General features: G+C 41.0%; 3 protein-coding genes across 11 annotated transcripts in view; 1 reads left to right on the forward strand and 2 right to left on the reverse strand.

The window, feature by feature from the left end:
- Dnai7 (dynein axonemal intermediate chain 7) overlaps nt 1–9870 on the reverse strand; it is a 51845-nt gene extending 41975 nt beyond the window's left edge. Inside the window, exons 1-4 of one of the 6 annotated variants that reach the window (XR_013050241.1) lie at nt 9559–9767; nt 7154–7171; nt 3771–3852; nt 1949–2040 (exon numbers count right to left, since the gene is read on the reverse strand). Coding sequence is in view for 5 of the 6 variants with exons in the window: in XM_016008314.3 (XP_015863800.1) it covers nt 1949–2040; nt 3771–3852; nt 7154–7171; nt 9559–9561 (195 nt within the window). In the remaining variant the exon portion in view is untranslated. Of the gene's footprint in view, nt 1–1948; nt 2041–3770; nt 3853–7153; nt 7172–8936; nt 9486–9558 lie in introns of those variants that run through there. The other 5 variants (XM_016008314.3, XM_076568284.1, XM_042274313.2 and 2 more) reach the window with 5 other exon arrangements.
- A 3-nt stretch (nt 9871–9873) lies between these two features.
- Etfrf1 (electron transfer flavoprotein regulatory factor 1) lies at nt 9874–15031 on the forward strand. 2 transcript variants are annotated; one of them, XM_006990045.4, is made up of 3 exons: nt 9874–10022; nt 14193–14280; nt 14361–15031. In XM_006990045.4, the coding sequence occupies exons 2-3, from the start codon at nt 14236–14238 to the stop codon at nt 14574–14576; spliced, it is 261 nt and encodes an 86-aa protein (XP_006990107.1). In that variant the 5' UTR covers nt 9874–10022; nt 14193–14235; the 3' UTR covers nt 14577–15031. The 2 variants fall into 2 exon arrangements, with proteins under 2 accessions (XP_006990107.1, XP_006990108.1); XM_006990046.4 differs by having other exon boundaries at nt 9886–10014.
- Nucleotides 15032–15207: 176 nt separating this feature from the next.
- Nucleotides 15208–24037, reverse strand: part of Kras (KRAS proto-oncogene, GTPase) — a 35106-nt gene continuing 26276 nt past the window's right edge. The window contains exons 4-6 of one of the 3 annotated variants that reach the window (XM_016008321.3): nt 23823–23938; nt 22145; nt 15208–19516 (exon numbers count right to left, since the gene is read on the reverse strand). In XM_016008321.3, the coding sequence (XP_015863807.3) occupies nt 19400–19516; nt 22145; nt 23823–23938 (234 nt within the window). In that variant the 3' untranslated portion in view covers nt 15208–19399. Of the gene's footprint in view, nt 19517–22144; nt 22146–23814; nt 23939–24037 lie in introns of all 3 variants that reach the window. The other 2 variants (XM_076568293.1, XM_076568295.1) reach the window with 2 other exon arrangements.

The raw sequence follows: 24037 nt of genomic DNA on the forward strand, positions 1-24037 counted from the left end.
GGTGTGTGTCCACTAACGGGGTGTGTGTCCACTAACTGGGTGTGTGCCCACTGACAGGGGTGTGTGTCCACTAACGGGATGTGTGCCCACTAACTGGATGTGTGTCCACTGACAGGGGTGTGTGTGCCCACTGACGGGGTGTGTGCCCACTAACTGGGTGTGTGTCCACTGACAGGGGTGTGTGTCCACTAACTGGGTGTGTGCCCACTAACTGGGTGTGTGCCCACTAACTGGGTGTGTGCCCACTAACTGGGTGTGTGCCCACTAACGGTGTGTGTGTGCCCACTAACGGGGTGTGTGTGCCCACTAACAAGGTGTGTGCCCACTAACGGTGTGTGTGTGCCCACTGACAAGGGTGTGTACCCACTAACAAGGTGTGTGCCCACTGACAGGGGTGTGTGTCCACTGACGGGGTGTGTGCCCACTAATGGGTGTGTGTGCCCACTGACAGGGTGTGTGTCCACTGACAGGGTGTGTGCCCACTAATGGGTGTGTGTGCCCACTGACAAGGGTGTGTACCCACTAACAGGGTGTGTGCCCACTGACAAGGGTGTGTACCCATTAACAAGGTGTGTGCCCACTGACAGGGGTGTGTGTCCACTGACAGGGTGTGTGCCCACTAATGGGTGTGTGTGCCCACTGACAGGGGTGTGTGCCCACTGACAGGGGTGTGTGCCCACTGACAGGGATGTGTGTCCACTGACAGGGGTGTGTGTCCACTAACTGGGTGTGTGTCCACTGACAGGGGTGTGTGCCCACTGACAGGGGTGTGTGTCCACTGACAGGGGTGTGTGTCCACTGACAGGGGTGTGTGTCCACTGACAGGGGTGTGTGTCCACTGACGGGGTGTGTGTCCACTAGCAGGGGTGTGTGTCCACTGACGGGGTGTGTGCCCACTGACGGGGTGTGTGTCCACTGACGGGGTGTGTGTCCACTAGCAGGGTGTGTGCTCACTAACGGAGCTTCAGATTCCACATCGTGAAGCTCACTTGTAAAGCTGGGGAGGGTGCCATGTGCCCGTGGTCCCAGCTACTCCGGAAGCGGAAGCAGGAACATCACTGGAGACTGAAGTTTGATTCTGTCTTCAGCCACACGGCACAGCTCTGTCACAGAGAGGACACAGCGGCAGCAGTCAACACTTAGTTGAGGTGCAGTGTCCAGAACGCCACAGTATCTGGAAGGCTAGGAGGGTGTTTTCCCACTTTGTGGGTGTGAGCACATGTGAGAGGTGTGCGCGTGTGTGGGGTGGTGTGTTTACACGGGCAGATGTTGACAGTAAGTGTTGTTCCCTCGTCACTCTCTGTCTTGAGGCAGGGTCCCTCACGAAACTGAAGCTCGTCAGTTTGGCTAGGCTAGCTGGCCGTGAGCTGCAGGGATGGATCCACCTGTTTCTGCCCTCAGTGCCGGAGCTCCAGGCAGCCCGTACAGCTGGATTTTCATATAGAGCTTAGATGGCAGTGTCAAGGCAGGCGCTTCCCACCTGAGACACCTCCGAGCCCTGTTGCATCCTCTCCCCCAATTCCGTAATCTATCTGTCCAAGATGAGCTTTTCTTCATAGTTCTGTTGAAACATCTAACAAAATGCTGACATCAACATGAGAACCCAGGTGTCTTCTGGTGAGCTAGATGCTAAAGAGATTTTTTAAAAACATGACCAACGCCACCAGGTACAGTGACATGTGCCTTTAATCCCAGCACCTGAGAGGCAAAGGCAGACAGAGCTCTGTGAGTATGAAGCCAGCTTGGTCTACATAGAGTTCCAGAACAGCCAGAGCTGCATAGAGAGACCACCACCCCCCTTTTAAATCAGTGGCACTCATGCCCCTGACAACGTGTGGGAGGTGATGGCCGACGGTCACCGTAGGGCTGGGCGTTGCTGCGGCTACAGACTCGGTGTGTGTGTGTGTGTGTGTGTATCAACACCACTGACACTGCTGCTCACACTCACTTTCTTTTCCAGCTGACGCCATTTCTCTTTCTCAATCCGCTGTGTTTCTAGCCTCTCCTGTTCTTCTTTTTCAAATTTCTGTCGAGCCTCCTCTGAAGAGCCAAAAAAGAAATCAAGAGTTAACTGCAGATATTCAACCACAATGTTTTAGATTCTTTGGTTTCATTTTGTTTATCGAGACAAGGTTTCTCTGTAGCATTGAAGCCTGTCCTGTCCTGGAACTCGCTCAGTAGACCAGGCTGGCCTTGAACTCACAGAATCCACCTGTCTCCATCTCATGAGTGCTGGGACTGATAAAGGCCAGCAGGGTGACTCAGATGGCAAAGGCACTTGCCGCCAAGCTGTCTGCTGACCCGAGCTGGGTCCCTAGATTCCCATATGAAAGGAAAGGACTCCCAAGAGTTGTCTTCTGGCTTCCATGCACATGGCAAAGTACCAGTGCCCTCAATAAATAAACAAATCTAAAAACATCAGTTAGAAAACAAAAGAACGGGGCCGGGCGGTAGTGGCGCACGCCTTTAATCCCAGCACTTGGGAGGCAGAGGCAGGCGGATCTCTGTGAGTTCGAGGCCAGCCTGGGCTACCAAGTGAGTCCTAGGAAAGGCGCAAAGCTACATAGAGAAACCCTGTCTCGAAAAACCAAAAAAAAAAAAAAAAAAACCAAAAGAATGTGCTTTACTACCTGCAAAAGATAAAGTATTCATTAAAAGTCAATAGAGTATTTTAAAAATCTGAATATAAATCTACAGTCACTGAATTCTAATATCCCTGACTATCAGGAGCACCAGATTTTAAAAACTGCTTTCTAATATTTCAAACATCCAATATTTTTTATCAACGTTTAATTTTAATAAGTGGTAAATAGGTGGTGGTTGTGCATACCTTTAATCCCAGCCCTCAGGAGGCAGAGCCAGGCAGATTTCTATGAGTTCAAGGCCAGCCTGGTCTACAGAGTGAGATCCAGGACAGGCACCAAAACTACACAGAGAAACCCTGTCTCGGAAAGAAAAAAAAAAAAGGCAAACAGATATTGTTAAACATCAAAAAGTTGGGCTCAGGAGTTAAGAACATGTACTGTTCTTGTATAGGACTCAAGTTCAGTTCTCAGCACCCATATCATGCAGCTCACACTGCCTGAAACCAGCTGCAGAGGATGGAACACCTCTGGCCCCTGTGGGTGCCTGATGTCACTTGTGCATACCCATATTCAGACATACATATACACATAATCAAAAATAAATAACATAAATCTTTAAAAAAAACCCTGGGTTAAAAAAAGTTAGGCTGTTTACATACTTTTTGCTAGTGTGTATTTCTCATTGTTAATAAATTTCAGACTTCTTACCACATACATAATCAGCACTAATGTCCTTATTTTCATTAGTGAATTATAAACATTTCATGGCAGCCTTGACAAAATTAGCAAATTAAAATATGGGCTGATCAGCTGGATGTGAATTCTGATAAGAAATTTTTGTTGTTGTTGTTAATTTAAATACAGCCAAATATTGTGTGGGGTAAAAGGTCAAAAGCTCAGCGGGTTGTCAGACCGGACTTCCAAGTCCTGAACTCTGTCTCACAGCATGGCTTCCGTGCACACTCGGATCTGACTGTGTGCGGTCTGAATGTGCACTGATGGGTCTTTCTGAGTACACGCTGCATAGTAGAAATCCATTATAAAATTAAAGCCTGTTGAAAACACTGAGTGGTTGTGTTGATATCACCTCTGCCTAATGTCCTGGGCTAGGTGGTCTGGCGCGGCATGGCTATCAACCTCTGGCTAATGCCCCATATCCTAGGGGTCCGGCGCTGCCTTCAGTACCTTCCTCCTTCAGGCGCCTCTCTTCCTCCTCCTGCAGCAGCCGAAGTCGCTCAGCTTTGGTGATCTTTTTCTTGCTGGAAATCTTAACGAAGACAACAACATTAAAGAGGCTGTCAGCACAAGTCATTTGAGAATGCGTCCCTTCAAACAGTGGTTACTAGCCGCTGGAGTGACGGCCCACAGGCAAGCACACTACTGCTCTTCCCAGAACCCCTGCTAGGTAGTTCCAAACTGCCTGTAACTCCACTCCAGGAGATTAATGCCCTCTTCTGGCCTCTTCAGGCACCAGTGGTGAATATAAAATCACACAGGCCCACACACATACACATATATTTAAAAAATAAATCTTAAAACTAGCAATTATGAAAATAATTATTGATTTTATGAAACCAATTTTTCATGTATATTAATTCAATGGGTAAGACAGCCAATTAGTGCCCAGCATAGACTCTGGGCACTGCAGAGATTAGTCTGAAAATAAACAAGAAAAATAATCATACAATCATACAAAGAATGTGTGAGTGAAGTAACTGTTGAGCTTCCAGTGTTGGAAGCAAGGAAAACACCCATGATGGAAGTCTGAAACTACCCATCTATAAACATCGAAGATATTTTTAGGACTAGCAGGCTTTTAGTTACTTTGCGAGTTTAGAGGGAGGAGAGATTCTTTTTGTCACACAGGTCAAGTAAAGGTCTACAAAGCAAGCGCTACTTAGCTTGTGTTCAAGGAATCTTTACATTCAGGGGAAGGGGACATCAGGGCCATGCAGCCACCAGGGAGGGAGCTGGAGACCCACAGAGGGGTCAGAGTTGAAGGCACAGAGGCTGGAGCTCCTGCTGAGGTGTAGAGGAGCATGGCAGTGCATCCTAGTAACTGCCACACAAACACAGAAAGCACGCAGAAAGCACGCAGTAGCATTTCCTGAAAAGATGTTTACTTGTATACTCAGTACATATTCACATAAGCATTCCTTCTGAGCCATCAAGAGCCCATGTGTTTGTAGATTCAATGAGCTTCCACATGTTTATTCAACAAACATTGATTCCATTTCCACTCTAAAGCAGGCACAGCACTAAATGTTATAAATACAGAAATAAATGTGATAAGGACTGGTGAATGCTCAGTGGTAGAGCATTTGCCTAGTGTACACAAGGCCTCAGAAGACATGGTCCTGGTCATAAATAGCTCACAGGCTGAAAGGAGGTAAAGACACTTGCTGCCAAGCCTGCTGCCCAATCTCAGTTCAATCTCTGGGCGCCACATGGTAGAAGGAGAGAGCAGACTCCTATAAGCTGTTCTCTGACTGACACGTGTGTCTTGGCATTTCTTCATGCACTCAAACATGCACATACACAACATGATCCAAGACTTATAACTGAGGTTCATTCTAATGCATGTGTGGAGAACCCAGAGAGTAGACAGTCATTCCTTAATATTAGTTACAGGTCTCTATGAAGGCCAAAGTTCACATACTCAGGTCACATATAAAGAGACAGTATTTGCATGCAACCTATGTATATCTTCTCCTACACGCTACCACATCCAATCTAGGCAGCTGCTACATTTACTGTTCAGGAATAACTCCATGGAAAATCTGCATGTGTTCTCTATAGATGGGATTTCCCAAGTATTTATTTCTTTATCACCAAACATTCCAAATTGTTTCTTCTAGCATTCCAAGACACACAGTACATGTTATTACCACATTTAATTTAAAAAATTATATGTGTATGAGTGTTTGCCTACATATATGTCTGTGTATCATGTGCATGTCTGGTGCTCACAGAGGCCAGAAGAGGGTGTCAGATCCTCTGGAACTAGAGTTACAGAGTCAAGAGCCACCATGTGGATGCTGGGAACCAAACTCAGGTCCTCTGCAACAGCATCAAGTGCTCATCTCTCTAACCCCCATTATCCACCCCTCATCCCCCCACCCCCACCCCCATGCCCCACCCCCGCTTTTGAGACAGGTCTCATTGTGCAGCTGATGCTAGATTAGAACTTGTGGTCCTCTGGCACTGGGATCACATGAGAGTACCACCACACCCAACCTTCTGGTCACACTACTGAAGAAGAGTCTTAATCTGTTTGATTTAATGCATGAATACAGGACCTACAGACAAGGAGGGTTGGATGTAACTGAGTTTTCAAGGAAGAGCGGTAGGAAAATTTATGGAGAACGGACCGCTGATATGCTTTAAAGCAGGTACATTAAGCCTATGCTCCTGTTGTGTTCAGAGAGGTAAACAAAGAGTTCTGAAAGGTAAACAAAGACAGAACTGCGATGAGATCAAGATGCTTTTTGCATTCCTGAAAGAGGCAGCCACTGCTGAGCCCCACAAACTGCTGCTTACAGGACTTGAGGCCCAGTGTGGTCAGTTTGGATATTTCATGACTAGGACAAATGCAGCTGCTTTTTTTTTTTTATCATTTTATTACACTTTATTTTGGGGGACAATGTCTGGCCATATGTAGTTGTTGTTGTTTTGTTTTGTTTTTGTCTTTGTGGAGTAGGCTGTCCTCAAACTCATGACCTTCCTATTTCAAGCTCCACCGTAGCTGGGATCACAGGTGTGAGACATCATGCCACACTTGAGAAGTGATTTAAAAAAAAAAAAAAGAAAGAAAAAAATTTTCAAGTAAACCTGAATATACTGATAAGCTAAATCTGGCCTGTAACTAAGGATTAAAATTTCTGCTTTAAAGTAGAAATCTATAAAGTAAAGAGGGAAAAGACATCCAAACTATGGGGTAGCATGTCCTTTAGCCAACCTCAATATTCCAGACACATGGGGTAGCATGTCCTTTAGCCAACCTCAATATTCCAGACACATGGGATAGCATGTCCTTTAGCCAACCTCAATATTCCAGACACATGGGGTAGCATGTCCTTTAGCCAACCTCAGTATTCCAGACACATGGGGTAGCATGTCCTTTAGCCAACCTCAATTTCTGCCCTGTACAAACGAACACAGAAAACCGCAAGCATGTGCTGCCCTGCAGTCCCTGGGTCACTCACAGCAGGTCTATAACCACATTTTAGGTTCATCTGGAGTAAGGAAAGGAGGGTCTAACCCATCATATTCTACAGTGGACATAAAAAACTGAAGCCTCAAATCCAGGCACAGGTCAGAACTAAAGGCAATTTATAAAGTGTGTCCTCTTCAAACTAGAAATATCATCGAATGTGAGATACATCTGTAACTGTGAAGAATGATCCCATGATTTAAGTAACTTTATTATCTAAAGAGTGAGCTTATTATTATATTATTATTAAATTCTATAAACTATAACTAGAAAATTATTTTAAAATTCCATAAGAAGTTCATTTATACAATATATTCACAAAACTATCTATTTTGGAAACATAATTTCTACATACCTTTTTTGGTTTGGGACCCTAAACAGTTGGGAAACAAAAGCATTGACATATTTTAAAAAGAATTCGGATACTTTCAACAAAGCATTGCATAAAACATTAATTAGGATAAGCTGGTGAAGGGCCCAAGGGGATGCCCTTTGTACCTTCTTTGTCACTTTTCTGTGACTCTTTAGTTCCTTTAAACTGAAAAAATGCTGTAAAAAGCAGCCAGAACAAACTGAAAGCTCCAGCAGGAAAACCCACAAGATCTCCCCGTGAAGCATCCTTCCGAAGTAGAGCCAACACTGCTTACGTCAGCCCAAGAGCCTACAAAATGAGCGCCAGTCAAAGAAGGACTAGTTGAAAGGATTCTCCAAATCCCCACAAATTACTGACTACTTGTACAATGTTGAATTTGCAAATTCGGGGGCTGTCTCATAAAGGAACCTTTCTATTACATAAGATTAATGGTTTTTATGGGGATGCAACCCATTTTTTAAAGTTTGCCAAGCAATGATAAAATGAAGACTGTCCAGCCACATGTTTTAAAGTGATCTGCCCATTTTGGAAAGCACAGTATTTCAATACTGATTAACAACTACAAGCATTTCTGGGCAATACTATTTGTAAATTCCTGAGCAGTCCTGTCTGTCCATCAGCTTTCTAGTAAAGAATTTGTAAGGGACCGTGTTGGTTTAAGTTACACATTTTACATATCTGAAGAGCTATAGGAAATACTGGTTCAAGCCATAAAGGCATCATTGTATCATTGTAATATGCAAGTGCTAAAGTCAGAATACACCAAATGACATCTTTCTGAAAGGTGCACACGTTTCAGAAATTCACTCTGTAGATATTTACTGGTGATTTACCTGTAAGGCACTCTAAAGTCTAGCTAGAGCTACAGAGAGAAGAACAATGGTGGCTTTGCTCTCATGTGAATTTTTACAGCTGGCTTTTATCCTGGCTATTCACTCCCTGTCACACTGGTTAACACACTTCCTTCTTGAAACAAACACTATGTGGCAGACTGTATAAACATTCCTGCCGTACTCTCAAGTGGCCATTCTTAAAGAGGATGGGCACATTCTTAGCTCTCACTAGTATTTCTAACATGAAGCTGGTTTGGGAAAAGTCCCACCCTTGTTCTTTATGTAAACGTAAGAGCCACCAAGGGGTAAAACTGTTCTCAAAACTTAAGCATTGAAGGGTGTCGCTGCTTTTTGAAGGATAAGCTTTTTGAGAAATCATACTCCTGGACTTACAGTGTATGTAGTCACTTCCCTTCCTGTTTTATAATTCCTTAGATTGAGGGATTAAATTATTTCTTTTCAAATTCACACACTAAAATCTTAGCTTCTTGTATGTCAGCATTCTACCTACTTAGAAAAAGGGTCAGTGATGATTTCACCAAATTAAGATGACCTCATATTGGAACTGGGTGCACCTCTGGATCATTATGGCTGGTACCCATGTACAAAGAGAAATCTTGAATACAGACCCTCACAAAGAAAATAAACATCATGTGAAAAAAATGAGGTCACACTGCTACACCCCAAGGAACTATTCGAAGTAGAGAGATCTGGATAAATACCCTCAGGCCAACGGTCTGACCTCAGACGTTCAGTCTCTAGCAGTTTTAACTTAAGACCCCATGGGGTTTTTCCAGAGGAGTTCTCTACCCATTTCTTCCCAACACTTACAGAAAATTAATATTTATATTTTAAAAGAGGTTGAGAAGTAGCACTCTTTCTTTCCCTGCCCTTGATAACTTATTTACTGCTCCAGATATACCAGCTGTTACCATGGTAAAGCTGTGGCAGTTACTCTGCTTAATCTGCCTGCTGCAGGAGGGCTGCCATACTCTGTCTCTGACTTCCAGCCAGCAATCTTAAAGAATGTACACTGAATGTCCATTACAGAACTAGCAATTGCATTCTCCAAGTCCAACGAATGTGACAGCAGACTGTCTCTTGGTGGAGAACGGGAAACAGTACACGTCGTTAGTTCCATGCTGGTCTGCCTCCTTGGTGAAGATGGGAGAGTTGGAAGAAAAACAAAACAGCAAGCTTTATTATATTGAAGGAGTGTAGGCTGACTACCTGGAACCAAAACAATTTAGGTTCCTTCGAAAGACCAAAGTAACTTCAAAGCCGACTAAGCCATCCACTGCTGGTCTGAAAACATTTCTGACAGGTTGCATCGCCTTGAACGTGCATCACCAGTAGTTACTAGGTAAGAACCAAGTTTCAAGTATAGCTACAGGAGAGATGCAGATCCCGCCACCTCAGGTTTGCACAAGCTGGCTTGAGGCTGCGCCCGTCCGCCTGCTCCCCTCCTGTCAATCGGGAGCCTGTCCACCTTCAGCAGCGCTGCAGCGAAATCCGCGCTGGCCCCTGCTCGCCTCCCTTATTTTTCCGGCTTACCATGAGAGAAGGACCTTCGCGGAGGGAAAAGTCTGAACTCGACAGTGTCAGAACGCTCACGGTTGTCAGGACGACAGGCCACGCCCACTCACAAATCCCAGCGCTCGGCTAGGGTCCGCCTGCGCAGTCGCACTGTAGCCTTTCGGTGTGAGTCTGGCTCTTGCCGTAGACTGGTTGCTCAAGCTTCATCCCACTTCCGACACAAGCCCCGCCCTCACCACCTAAGGCCGCCCACTTCCGTCTGCCGCCCCGCCACCACCAAAGAAAGCTACTTCAAGCCCCGCCCACTTCTGCCTGGCGCCCCGCCCCATCCCCGCAGAGCCCTCAGCCCGCTTACTTCCGGCAGGCGCCCCGCCCATCAAGGGCGATGCTGTCAGAGCGTTTACGACCCGGATGCCGCAAAGCGCTGGAGTGCAGCTGTGCGAGCGGCTTGTTTTCCGGATCCCGGGGCTGCAGGTGGTGAAGTATGCTTTAGGAGAGGGCGGCTGCTCGTGGGAGGGGAGCTCTTTGTTCTCACACTATATCCCAGGCTGACCTGGAACTCGCGGGCCTCCTCCTGCCTCCTCCTGCAAGCTGGGGTAAAGCCCGGCTCTGTAAGGGGGTTTCTCCCTCGCTTCTGTGCGCCGGGGCAAGCCATTCCCCGGGAATCTGGGGAAGAAATGGCTCCAGCCTGCGACTGGGTGAAGCCATCGGCTCTGAGCGGGTCGCTTAGGCAACTCCACACAAGAGTTGAAAGCGACTTGAATTAATTCCCGGGCAAACTATTCCAGTGAAGACGGCTAAGGTCCAGCAAGCCCTTATTGTCCCAAGGTCAAAGACTCGGTTGTACTGTTGTGGCAGTCTTCAGAGTTTGAGCCCCTCCCCATATGAAGAAATGGCACCTTACACCAACAGGAAAGGAGAAGGAACCGAGTCAGTTCTTTGTCCCAACCTCAGCTTAAGACCGGCCTAACCTAGTAAACACAAGATGAGTAAATTCCAATTTAATGTTCTATCCCTTACACACTGACTAAATTCGGAAGTCGTACTGACAGCTAGTTTTTGTGAGTTAAAAGTTGTTGGTTGCATAACAGTTATGACCTTACTTACTGCCCTCCGAACCTTGGTAATGAGATTAAAAGCTCACCATCCACTGCATACAAGTTCAAATTTAGCTTATACTATAGCTGTTGAGTATGGAAGTTAGCTTTTGTTTTGAATTATTCAATAAAGCTACCGCTATTGTTTTGTGATACCTAGGTCCTAACTAGAATATCTTAAAATGGTGACTTAGGAGAGAAGGCCTTACTCAAAACCACCATCAACCTCTCCCCTAAGGAAGAGGGAAATGAACAGTAGAGATGTGTTAGAACCCAGGCGGCAAGACCATTCATGTTTAGAAGCTCTTAGGCTGTAAGTGGGTTTCCTTGGGCTTCATTGTCCATGCTTGTAAATGGTAGGAAGGCTGCTTTCCAGTCTCTACCTTCCCACAGTTGTACTGCTAAAAGTATAGATCCATCTCCTTTCATGTCCCTTGTCCCATCTACCAAGGAGCATGCCTGCTCCCTCTCTGTTTGCACAGCCTCTGGGAAATCTGTTGGGATAGCTGTTCCAGTGCAGTTTGAAGAAATACTGGTTAAGCCCAGTCTACTAGACACACCCTAGAAACTAATAATACACTGCCTTTCCTTCTCCATTTCCTGTCCCTTGAACCTCATGGGGCAGTATAACATCATTAGGCATCAAGTCCTTATCCTAGAAAATAATAGTGTCCTACCAAAATGATAATCCCTTCATCCCAAACAATCTTAATTCCTTTGCCCAAAGTCTCTAGGGGAAAAAGGAGGGGGGGGGGGCTGCAACTCCTTGCCCACTACACATATCCAAGCTCTCAGCATATTGGGTGACTTCTAGCCATGCACTCATCCAGCATGATAACTTCCAAGACTTCATGCAGATCTATGCAGTATTTGTTTCCTAGTTTGGAAATCAAAGAAAACTAGTTTTTCCTTGCAGCAAAAATAAACTCAAAATTCCCCCAAATTAACTGCATTATAAATTAACATTAAAAGAACCAGATTAACCTACCTTGACCACACTAGCTACATTTTTTTGCTAGGTGAATTTTTTTATTATTAACACTTGTAGGGAAAACTACTGGAAAGGACAGCTAAGCCAGGGCTCAAGCTTTCACAAATTACAAATGTCAATTAAAGGAGGCTGTGTTTTTTGCTGACATTAAACGGGCTATAATTTGCTGTCAAATTTTATCTATATAAATTTAATTTTAAACCACATATTTTTAACAGTCATTCTTCAACAAGATAGACCAATGACTATACCCCTGACCCCTGCAAAACTGTTAAAAACACTCCAGTTGTTAATATTGTCCGTTAAACACACTGGCTTCAATACCTTCCAGAATTCCACTAAATCTTCAGGAAAAAATAAAATTTAAAGAGGGGAGAGATGATGACAGCAGTAAGACTTTAAAAGCTGGAGAACATGGGTGACTATGACTTAGCACCCCAGAAAACTTAAGTGGACACCATAATTCTTAAAGGGGCACAGACAGAATTAATTAGGATCTGTACAACTCACCAAATGAAACAATTCAGCACTATTATTAGTATTTCTTTAAGACAGTGTCCCTGTGTAATTTCAATCATAGCTCTCCTTAAACTTGGGATCTTCCCCTGCCTCAGCCTCCACCTAGCTCAGCACAATTATTATTGGTTGAATATGACGCTATAATTTCAAGAACCTCCCATCTTCTGCTAGTTAGTTGTAAAATAACTTTAATTAATCTTAAAAAAAGAAACTACTTTGAATTTTGTTTTTGTTTTTGTGAATAATTCAGTCCAAAGGTTGTTAGGTAGCACTAAGCAAAGTTGCACCAGAGAAGGGCTAGAAAGTGGGTCCCTTGAGAATTCAAAAGGATCCAAAAAAAAAAAATTTGCCGGGCGGTGGTGGCGCACGCCTTTAATCCCAGCACTCGGGAGGCAGAGGCAGGCGGATGAGTTCGAGACCAGCCTGGGCTACCAAGTGAGTTCCAGGAAAGGCGCAAAGCTACACAGAGAAACCCTGTCCCGGAAAAAAAAAAAAAAAAGAATTCAAAAGGAAAGCAGGTCTCAGGGAAGAGTGGTTTGTGCACAAGAGGACACTTGTCTGGGTGGAGAGGGTGGAGGCAAGACAGCAACATGGTGAGCCTTCCAGGAACATGGAGTGGGAAGGGGAAGAGAGTGTGCCAGATGGTGACAGTAGAAGGAAAAGTTATGATCCAAAAGAGTAAATTTATTGAGAATAATGGGAACCAGCTTGTTCACTGTTGGACACAAGTTTTAGAATTATTGACAGGAAGCTAAAATGAAAATAAATCCTGTAATGTGGGAATTAAGTGCTACTGGATTATATAAAGATCAACATAAAAAACACACACATGCTTATAGCACTTCAATCTACAGGTGCACACCTTTATTCAGTATTTAAGAGGCCCAAGCAGTCCCCATTGCAGTGAGATTCTAGAACAGCATTTCTCAACCTGTGGGTCGAAACCCTTTTGGAATCAAACGACCCTTTCACAGGGTTTGCCTAAAACCATCTGCATATCAGATATTTACATTATGATTCATAACAATAACAAAATTAGTTATGAAGTAGGGATGAAATAATTTTATGGTTGAGTGTCACCATAACATGAGGGACTGTATTAAAGGGTTGTAGCATTAGGAAGGTTGAGAACCACTGGGGTTCCTAAAATACCCCATCCACGTGGTGGTTTATAAATTCATTTGCCACTACATGAACTAGGTTCCTGGGAAGAAATAATTTTACAGTGGAGAATACTGGCAAGCACTTTAATCAGCCGTAACAGAACACAATGGAACTGTGCCTAGCTGATAAAGATGCAATGTAAGAGGTTAGAAATAGGAATATATTTAGGCTTGGTCTAATGAGACCTTTCCCAAGCTCATCTGCTTAGCAGCTTGAGCTACCTAAGCATAAGAAGCATGGTCAACACCATAGGGGCTGTCTGCTCCCCATGGAATCATTTCCAAATGCTTCATTTACCCTCTATTCATTATTGTGCCAACCTCTTTGATCTCCCACCCAGTTCTTTTAAGTTTTTAACTTTCCTTTGAAAACATCTTTCTAGATTTAGACTCTTAGTGTCTTCCACATAATGAAGTCTAGCCTTGAGAGTGGGGTGGACAGCTTTCCTTTTGGTAAGGAAACAGGTTTGGAAAAGTTAAGAGTGCCTAGATTATAAAAAAAAAAAAAAAAAAAAAAAAAAAATCACCATTCTGGGGGTAAGAGGGCTCAGTGGGTAAAGCAATTGCACAAACTAGATCTGTGTAAAGACTCCAGTCCATAATCCCAGTGTGCCTACAGGGAGATGGGATGTCGAGGCAGGGATCCCTGAACACAGGGCCAGCTGTTTGAAGCAGCAAATGAGAACATCTCAAATAAGGTTTATGGAAAGGACTGACATCTGCAGTCATGGCCTGGACATGAACACTGTGGCAAGTACACACTTGCACACAGAGATGGAAAACAAGCTTTCCATTTCCCCAATGTGTAAGATCTGTGATTAAGATTACATAGCATTTACCTGAAAAAAAAAAACAAAAAAACAAAAACTTCCTTTTCTTTAGGTATGTTATGTCTAAAAGTGGATTAATTCCATGTTAAGTGAAAATGGCCAATTCCTTGCGAGGAGAAGTACTGGCTCTTTACAAAAACGTAAGTAACTATGCTGCCAACTTTACAAATACATTATTATATGACATGGATTGCTTAGAAACACATCTTTCTTTTTAAAGCTGCTGTATCTTGGACGGGACTATCCAAAAGGAGCAGACTATTTTAAAAGGCGTTTGAAGAATGTTTTCCTTAAAAACAAGGATGTGAAGGACCCAGAGAAGATCAAAGAGCTTATTGCACGAGGAGAATTTGTAATGAAGGAGCTAGAGGCCTTATACTTCCTTAGGAAATACAGAGCTATGAAGCAACGTTACTATTCAGATACCAACAACTAACCAATCATTGCCACCAACACCTGGCTTACACTCAGTGCCAGCTGTTTGTGTGTACCAACTATTATAAAATAATTCAACTTACAATGGCAAGATACATGTTTAAAAAACCAGAGTTGTTTTTTTTTTTAACTCTGAATGCAGTTATCAAAATAAAACATATGAAGGTGACTTTGACCTTGGCATGCTCAGCAGATGACTGGCATTATGTGGCCATTATTTCTATTATTCTTTGTGCTGCTAGCTCCCCTTAAGCCCCAGATCACTTGTCCTGCTTAGACTAACTTTCATGAGGAGTGGTAATGTTCCTGTTTCCACCATCAAAGCAGGCATATTTTTGTTTGCCTGTAACAGAGGTAATGTGGAGTAGACCTAGCCCAGACAGCCCCGCAAGTTTAACAAACACTTTTATGTAATAGTCTTAGCAACTTTATAAATAAAAAACTTTCCAACTTAAAGCTGCAAAAAGTGTCCGCTTATAGATTCCCTATCAGCTACCTAGCAGATGTTCCAAATTTCCATCAAGATATACCCATAGTCAGGCTGGGGTATAGTTCAGCGTGGAGTGCTTGCCTAACAAACATGAGGCTCTGGACTTTAGCCTCACCACAATTAAAAACAAGTAATTACACACTTCATAGTCACCATAACTATTTTTATTACATTACAATGATTAGGAGCAGTACGGTTCATGACAAAAATATTACAAATTTCAGATCACTTCACAGCACGTACTCCTATAAACATTTAAAAGTTAATTTTAATTAAAAGAGTGGTCATTTTTAAATTTAATGTTTGATATGACCAACATTCCCTAGGTCAGCACAACCAAAGGATGGAAAACAACTGGATCACACTGCATATGTCCCCCACACACACACACACAAAAAAAAAAGGAAGGAAAAAGAAAATGAAAGAAAAGGAAAGCACAATGTACAAAATGTGCATGTTTCAGTTTACACTATACAAAAATAGTTCAAATACATTCCAGGTAAACATGTTACATTAGGAAATAGCACTAGTAAGAAATTGGCACTCAAATAAAAATGCAGAAGTGTTTTCAACATGAGACAGTGGAACTAGGGACCTGGAGATAAATCAGCATATGGCCCACTTAGCTGGTTGGGGGTGGGTGGGTCTGAAACTGGCATTTCTGTGGAGAACTTTATTTTTCCCAAATTCATCTAAAATGCCTACCACCATCCCAAACAGGCACTTCAAACTATTAAACTAAACCACAAATCTGAATCTAATTAATAGCTATTCTTTGAAAACTAGTGTACTTCTTTAGAAATAATTTTCGTGTTTTGACAGAATTTTACAGCTACTGGGTGTATCTGTTCAGTTTTTCAGTGCAGAATTCATGCTACCCAGTATTACACAGAAGTTATTAAGTATAAATTCACCTTTAAAGTAACTCTTGGGTCTTAAAAAATGACTACACAATTATCAAGAAGTCACTACTTTTTAACAAATGGAGTTTAAATTTTTGTTGCCTACAAAAACCCCTCCTAAATATATACTACTGTTTGGGGAAAAATAATGGAAAATCAGTGGAATACAAAATGAGATGAATTTGTGCAAACTGTAACTTTAAACATGCCTCACAGAACTTGTATGTTAGACGAAATTGTGCAATGGTGGCAAAGGTCTTAATAATCTATAAAAGTTAGGATCTCAATTCTTATGCAGTGTGACTCAGTCAATAGAGCCTCGACTTCCTGACTGAAAACATTTACTCAATGGTATTTGTCTGCTATATTCTTCCCACAAACATGTCCATGCCTATGACTGATTTAGCACGGGTGTTCAATTTCAAATGAACTTAAGGCTATAGTAACTAGACAGCATTTATGTTTGTTTCTAGGACTTTTTCCCTTAAAAAAAAAACTCTACAAAACCTTTTTATTAACAAAGGCTAACAATTCAAAATTTACATAATGGTAATTACCATTACTTCAACACATTGCCCAGAAACATTAAAAATTCCACTGTCTTCAGTAGATATCTGACTATGCACTGCAGCTCCTTAAGTACACCTGTTCCTTGTATAGTATTACGAATTGTGTTAAGACTTAATATCCTGGCAGTGGTGGTGCACACCTTTAATCCTAGCACTCAGGATGCAGAGGCAGGCTAATCTCTGTCCAGCCTAGTCTACAAAGCAAGTTCCATGACAGGGCTACACAGAGAAGCCTTGTCTTGGACGCCACCCCCTCCCAAAAAAAGACTTAATATTCACCAAAAGAATGTTCTATGAACATTTATAGTTTAGAGCATTTCAGAAATCATACTGATTTTATTTCCTTTATTGCAAATAAACTCAGGTTCCTGCTTATTTGTACCCAAATAAAGCTATTTTAGAAGTCAATATTTAATTTTTGTAAGGTTTTTCTTTTTAATTATTTACTTAAGGAGATAACTAGATTAGGGAATTTCTATTTTTTTAGAAAAATGAAATAATTACATAAAGCAGCTCAATTAAAGAGTTGCATTGGAATCACAACAAACAATTCTTGCTTAATTGAGAGAAAAATATGAGAACAAACTCCTCTCTGTAAAACTAAGACCATGTATTCTATTATTTCTAGGTCATGTGCCATACACCTTACTAAAGTATTACAGCACACACTACATACCACTGGCCAAGGATTGTGTCCCTTCTCTGGGGATACTACATCACATCCCCAGTACCTTGTGTGTGCCCAGCATAAGACAAGCACAAATAAATGCTGAGTAAATAAATTCTGACTTTAAAAATAAACTTTATGATTGAAACTTAAAGTGTTTTTCACTATTAGACTGTATTTATTAAAACAATGGACTCTATCAACCAGGATGAAACCTAGATGAATATTAAGCTCTCCTTCCACAGTGTTCTGTCTGTTCACACTAATTTGAAAATTCCTACCTAGCCACGAGGGGACTGGGCTGCAGGCATGAAGTCCAAAGGATCAAGATTAAATTTCTGTAGTGGCCACCTGAAAACCAGCTATTAGTTCAAATCCCACTATGGTTTCTGTTGGATTATTTAAGCCCTGGGAAAGAAAGTCATAGGCAGCTTTGATGTACCTTCCCTTAGTGGGCAATTTTCATGGAGTTGTTCACTGCAGAAATAAAACTTGAAGTATTAAAAGGGGCATATGTTGGAGGGGAGTCCTGAAACTGGAGAATTGATCCTGAAATACAAACTTTACCTCTTGCACAATTTTGCATAAGACTGGCAGTGAAGATGATAATTCATGTAAAAAAGTTACAGATTGTGCTGAGTTTGACAACTCGGTGTATCAGTGTGTAAACGGACTATAAATTACACAGCTGTGAAGAGTCTTTGAGATGATTTAATATTAAGTAGACAGTGATATGCCTAAAATCAGACTTCCAAAAGACAGACATCCAGTCCTCATAGTCCAGTGGATTTTAATATCACTTCAAATATTTGAAGGAGTGCTTTAAGTGCATTGAAGGGATTGTTTTTTGCTGTTAACTTATCTATTCTTAAAGCATTAGATAAATACATATCAAATTTGGGAAGTACTTAGCAATGTTTGTTCACAGTTGAGAGACTAGTCAACCATGCATTTTCAAAATTTCATACTTCATTCTTTTCAAGATTTACTCCCCTTGTAGCCTCCTACCCCCAAATCTCAGCCTCGAAGCTAACACTGAAATTTATTTTTAAATTTTATTATTATTATTATAAACAAAAGAAACATTCTTGATTTGTCAGCAGGATTGTTATATGAAGAGAATGAATTGTACTGAGCTGTCCAAACTCTCCTTGTCCCCCATTTTGACCAACACTGAATGCAGCAGCACTATAAAACCCAGAAACGCTCATCACAGGTCCACATAAAGCCCAGCCTTGCAACTTTGATCTCAACGCCTGCTAAGCTGTAATTGTCTCAAATCATCTTAAACTTCTCAACCAAAATTAAAGCTACTTTTAAGGACTAAAGCTCAAAAAAGACTTAAAATAGTTAGGCTAAGAAAGAACACTCTGACAAAGGGGATTATACTAATTCTTATGAGAACTTTTTATATATGTTAAAATTGTTTGAATTACAAAAATTTAGTAGCATGTAAATATAGCCCAAATGGTTATTATTTCTTACTGGGTTTGCCTTACCAGGAAAAGCTACTAGGAATCTTACAGTAATTTAGCTAACATAGAATGGACTTTTATTCAATATTTTCCATTGCTTTTTTTTTTTCATTTTTCCCCTTTTCTAGAAAAAATATACTATTTTGGAGAATGACCATGACTAATAGCAGTGGAAAGCAAGACAAAGCCTTTGTGAACAGTCTAACTAACTACACTATGAAGGATGATAAACTCTCGGACATGCTAGAAGTGAATCAAAGGGAAGCCCATAAATCTGTGATCCCTCAGTCTTAGTAGAACCAACCATAAGGTTTCAGATGAAGCTGTAATTACTAATTAATTCATTCAGTGACTAGATGAAACACAGAGCAGGGATGGTTCAAAAGCTTCATTACTCTGGTTCACACCAACACTCACAGCTGGTAAGAGAATTAGCAAGGAATCAACTGCATGCACCAAAACCCCAAGACAGAGTCTCAGGTCTTCAGTCTCTTCCACAGGCATTGCTAGTTTAAGTCCAAAACCCAGGGAATACTGGCACTTAGAGAAAAGAGGTTTCCACTGTCATTTTAAAATAAGCATTTAAGATAAAAGCTAACAGTTTGCACGAACAGAAAAAAAAAATTAGGTAATGCTAAAACAAATGCTAATAATTTAGTGTAATGTACAAAAATTACCACTTTTACTTAAGTATGCCTTAAGAAAAAAGTACAAATTGTATTTACATAATTATACACTTTGTCTTTGACTTCTTTTTCTTCTTTTTACCATCTTTGCTCATCTTTTCTTTATGTTTTCGAATTTCTCGGACTAATGTATAGAAGGCATCATCAACACCCTGAAATATATAAAAAGGAATTAAAATGTTAATGCATATGATGGTCTGAGGTGCCCCAATGACAGACGTTCATTGTTGATGGAAACATTAATACTAACAAAGAGTAAGTCCAGTTTATGTTGATGTTCTGGCAGATGAATGGGCCAGAATGTTAGGACTAAGTATCTCTTCATAGATACTCTGACATCTTTAAAAATTTTAAATAATTAAAATTATTATGATATTCAAAACAACTTATTATGTATGAGTGTTTTGTCTGCATGTATGTCTGTACATCGTGTGAGTACAGTGCTCAACAGAGGCCAGAAAAAGGCATCAGATCCTCAGGGACAGGAGTTACTAACAGTTGTTAGTGCCGGGTGGGTGCTGGGTGGCTAAGTCCTAGGGAAGAACAGCCAGCGCTCTAACCACTTAACCATCTCTCCAACCCTAGTATTCTACAGAAATAGAAACTCCTAACTTTCACAACACACAATAATAGTAAGTGGCACAGAACATTACATACGCTTAACAAATGACTTATTTTTTCCCCAAAGGACTTGATTTTCTACTAATTTTTTCCGATTAGCCAATTCATCACTCAATTTCCAATGCCTGCAGCTCTGTATGGTAGGTGTGCCTTTGTATATACAATGTAATTGTCCCAAGTTTCTGGACTTTAAACAGGAAGCCATAGGACTCTAAGAACTGCTGCCTTGAAAGATGCAATGCCCCAACCTCTGGCAATGAGCAAAGTTGTCTGCGAGGTGGTGTACTTGACCACACTGAAAAAGATTCTCTGACTGTTTAAGTTACTGTTCAGCCATTCAAAATTTGTCATATAAATGCTCATCTTCAAAGAACATTCAATATTAGTCATTAAGGCATATATCTATGTGTCATTAAAGCAAAACACCTAAATTAGTTGTGACTAAAACTGATTATGTCAGATTAATTCCCAACCTCCTAGACCTTGGCATGAAAAGTACATTCTATAAGTAGAACTGACTTTAGACCTTCAATATACAAGTTCACATTGGAGTCAGTCCTTTGCCTTATCTGTGTTAAAAGCAAAAGTGAAGCTGAAGAAAAAAGTGGCCATGCTTTATTTCATCTGTTCATCCTAGTAGGAACTACAGAAAGAAATTTTAACCTAATAATGCTTCCAAACCTAGACAATAGAGGGAGTCTGGAGAACAAGTACCCACCACATTTAAGCCACCTGAATACTTTCAAGTTACAGTTAACTCATATTGACAACTAATCTCTAATTCGGGAAAGCATGACCAGTACAGTTAAAAGGCACTGTAGTTTGCTCACATTTCATAGACAGAAACAGCATAAGTCAGTATCGTCTATTTGAATACAAGTGAATAAATATATATTGCCCAAAACCCCCAATCTGCACTCACTGGTGCTTTTCACCTGCTGAAAACCATTACTGACAGAACATAAGCAATACAGTCAGGCTTAATTAGACTGTGAGATCCATTCAGACAGATACTTCCTTCCATGCTATCCTTAACACACAGTGAAAAACCCTTCCAATGACATAATATATAAAAGTATCTATAACTCACTGGCACTTCATGACTTAGGGTCATAGACCCTTGGAATTGGATGAGGGTCATAGACCCTTGGAATTGGATGGAATCTTTTTGTCTGCATATGTATGCGTGTGAGAGGGAGATATGGGTGTGTGGGGAGGGGGGGTACCTATGTATTCAAGTGGAGGTCAGAGGAGCACACTGGGAGTCTTTCCATCACTCTCCATCTTCTTCCCATGAAGCAAAGTGCCTCAATGAGACTGGAGCTAGGCTGGTGACCAGCAAACTCCACTGATTACTTTTGGCCCCTGCCCAATGCTGGAATTACAGGTGTTATTTGACCAGCTTTTTGTGAGTTCTAGGGATCTGAACTCAGGTGCTCATGCTAGTGCAACAAGCATGCCTATTCACTGAACCATCCCCCAGCCCGAGATGGAATCTTATCTAACTCCCTTCTAACCTTCATCAATTCCCTCTGATCACACATTATGTTACCTACTCTATTTCAACAGTTTAAAAAAATTTACATTCATTTATGTTTGTGTTTGTGTGCATGGCATGGCACTCATGGAGGTCAGAGGACAACTTGCAGGTTCTCTTCTCCCACAAAGTGGATCTGAAGGATCAAACTCAGGCCCTCAGGCTTGACAGCCATCTTATTTATTAACCCTCAAGTATTTTCATAATGGAGAAAAAGCAATACTACTAAAACAATGATGCAGAAAAATTAAAATCCTGAGAGGGACAGCTGTAAGAAACTCTTTAAGGTGGAATAAATTACAAGCATTGAAGAGACAAGGAAGACGGAATTTAACAGCATTTACCCTCTTCTCAGGTTCTGACAGACTGTTAGCCTCAAGCTGCATTAATTCTAACTAGGTGACTTCAAAGTTAGAAATGTCATAGCTAATGTACACAGGGCAGTGGACTCCTTGTTCTTGTGGGAACTAATTCTCATAAAGTCACAGCTCATATTCTGGTAATTTTTTTTCACTTACTCCTTTTCTAAGACTATGAACAACTAATTTGTATATATTTATCATTATTAAATAAAAATTTAAAATATTTATCTAACTATAATTTTAAATATCATAAAACATACCCTTTCTTTATAAAGAAAGTGCTATGTGCACTAAAATCACAATGATTCAATTCATAGGGTCAACTATTAACATTCAGGCCAGTCAGTGCTACAAACTGCATCTTTTAGACACTTAGAGCAGTGTGTGGTTCTGCCTTTGTTTTGAATATAATGTTAGGTGTACCACATACTCTAAATATTGTTCTGTTTTAAAATAATCTAAGAGTGAGGGTGTAGAAAGGGGGAATAAACTTAAAATCACCACTTAAATCTGCTCATGACACTTACTTCAAAGATTAACTTTTCAAATTGCATTTTTAATGTTAAATTGTATCACAATTTTCAAAACTGAAGTATGGTTTTATACAATGGTACAAATTCTAAGAGTTCATAATCCCTTTAGAAATCCATGCAAGTATTGCTTTGTTTCTGAATTTACATCTCTTAGTAGTCTTAAACACTAATTTTGTTTCACGTTCTCAAGGGACATATATATGGCAACAGCCTCCACAAATGTCAACTCACTGAGTGAAGAATTTGCTGAGCTGGACAAAGTATAATCTGGGTTTGTCAAACCCAGATTATACTTTGACAGGAAAGCCAAAGGGTCCATTCAGTCTTTACTAGGAAGTACCTATGTGCCAAGAATTTCAACATACAATGGACACACAAAGATTAAAATATATGGTCCAGCTTTAGAATTCTATTGTCTAATAAAAGAATAAAACATAAGCTATTTCAATGCAACATAGAAAGACATATAGTTAAAAATAGTATACTGGAAATATACAAAGCCACAATGCCCATTTTAAGGGTTGAAGAGATTCTTAGAGATTTGGGAATCACATGTGAGCTGGTTCATCAAACTAGGGATAAGAATACTGGTGATCCAAACAAGGGGCAGGACTGAAGGGTAGGCAGGGCTAACATGGTGTCTATGTACGAACAAAACTGTCAAGATGATATTTTTTCAGATATAAAGTTCCAAAAGGCTAGAGAGGAGGGAGAGTGTTAAGGACCATATGAGGTATGTGTAGAGATCCTGAAGCTGTGATCACTGTATCAAGAAGTGACTAGATTGACAAGGAGACTGGCATTCCTCTCAAGCAACATGAACAGTGAGTGACAGCAGCTACAAGTAAACAGCACAAGAGAAATCAGAGGCCTGAACTAAGAAAGAATGTGGCAGACCAGTATCATAGGAATTGCTGTTTCTACTGCTGCTTCTAAATGGGTGCAAGAGCATGCAAAAGCACTCAGATCTCACTGGGTAGGAAGTGCTGTTGGCTCCTAGCTACAAAGCACAGGCAGAAACAGTTAACTTGTTAGGCCCTTTCCCACCTCTGGGCCATATTATTATTATTACACATTTTTTACTCAAAAGTTGCTGGCTATCTTAAAACTTAAATCTGATTTCCCTTAAAAATAAATTAACAGTTCCCAAATGCTTAACTTAGTTAAAACTAATGAAGTCATTAGAGCTTATTACAAATGCATATTAGTCTATTGTAGCCATCAAAAGGTGTCAATTATAATTAATAATCACTTGTAAAATAAATGTACTCAGAAACAAATGACAAGTTTCTTATCTTTTAGCACTTCAAAGCAGAACACCATATCCAGTCACTCTGACTGCTTTGTTACCTTTGAAAGACATCTGCTTTGTACCAAAATGAATATGCTGAACTTACCAGATTACATTATAATGCATTTTTTAATTTTCACACAGCCAGGAGTCTTTTCTTCTTTGCTGATTTTTTTCAATCTGTACTGTCGGATCTCTCTCACCAATGTATAAAAAGCATCCTCCACTCTCTGCATTGTAAAACACAACTTCTTTAAAGTCTGTTTCATTTGGAAGAGTAATTTACTGGGATAGCCATGTGTAAGAAATTTGAATTATGAGCTTTATAG

The sequence above is a fragment of the Peromyscus maniculatus genome, chromosome 3, assembly GCF_049852395.1.
Source record: "Peromyscus maniculatus bairdii isolate BWxNUB_F1_BW_parent chromosome 3, HU_Pman_BW_mat_3.1, whole genome shotgun sequence".
Lineage (NCBI taxonomy): Eukaryota > Metazoa > Chordata > Mammalia > Rodentia > Cricetidae > Peromyscus > Peromyscus maniculatus.

What these genes read in the sequence shown, in the direction of transcription:
- Etfrf1 (XM_006990045.4), top strand. Translation starts at nt 14,236, where the DNA reads ATGGCCAATTCCTTGCGAGGAGAAGTACTGGCTCTTTACAAAAAC. An exon ending in TACTGGCTCTTTACAAAAAC is followed by an intron (nt 14,281 to 14,360) that starts GTAAGTAACTAT and finishes TTCTTTTTAAAG; the next exon opens with CTGCTGTATCTTGGACGGGA.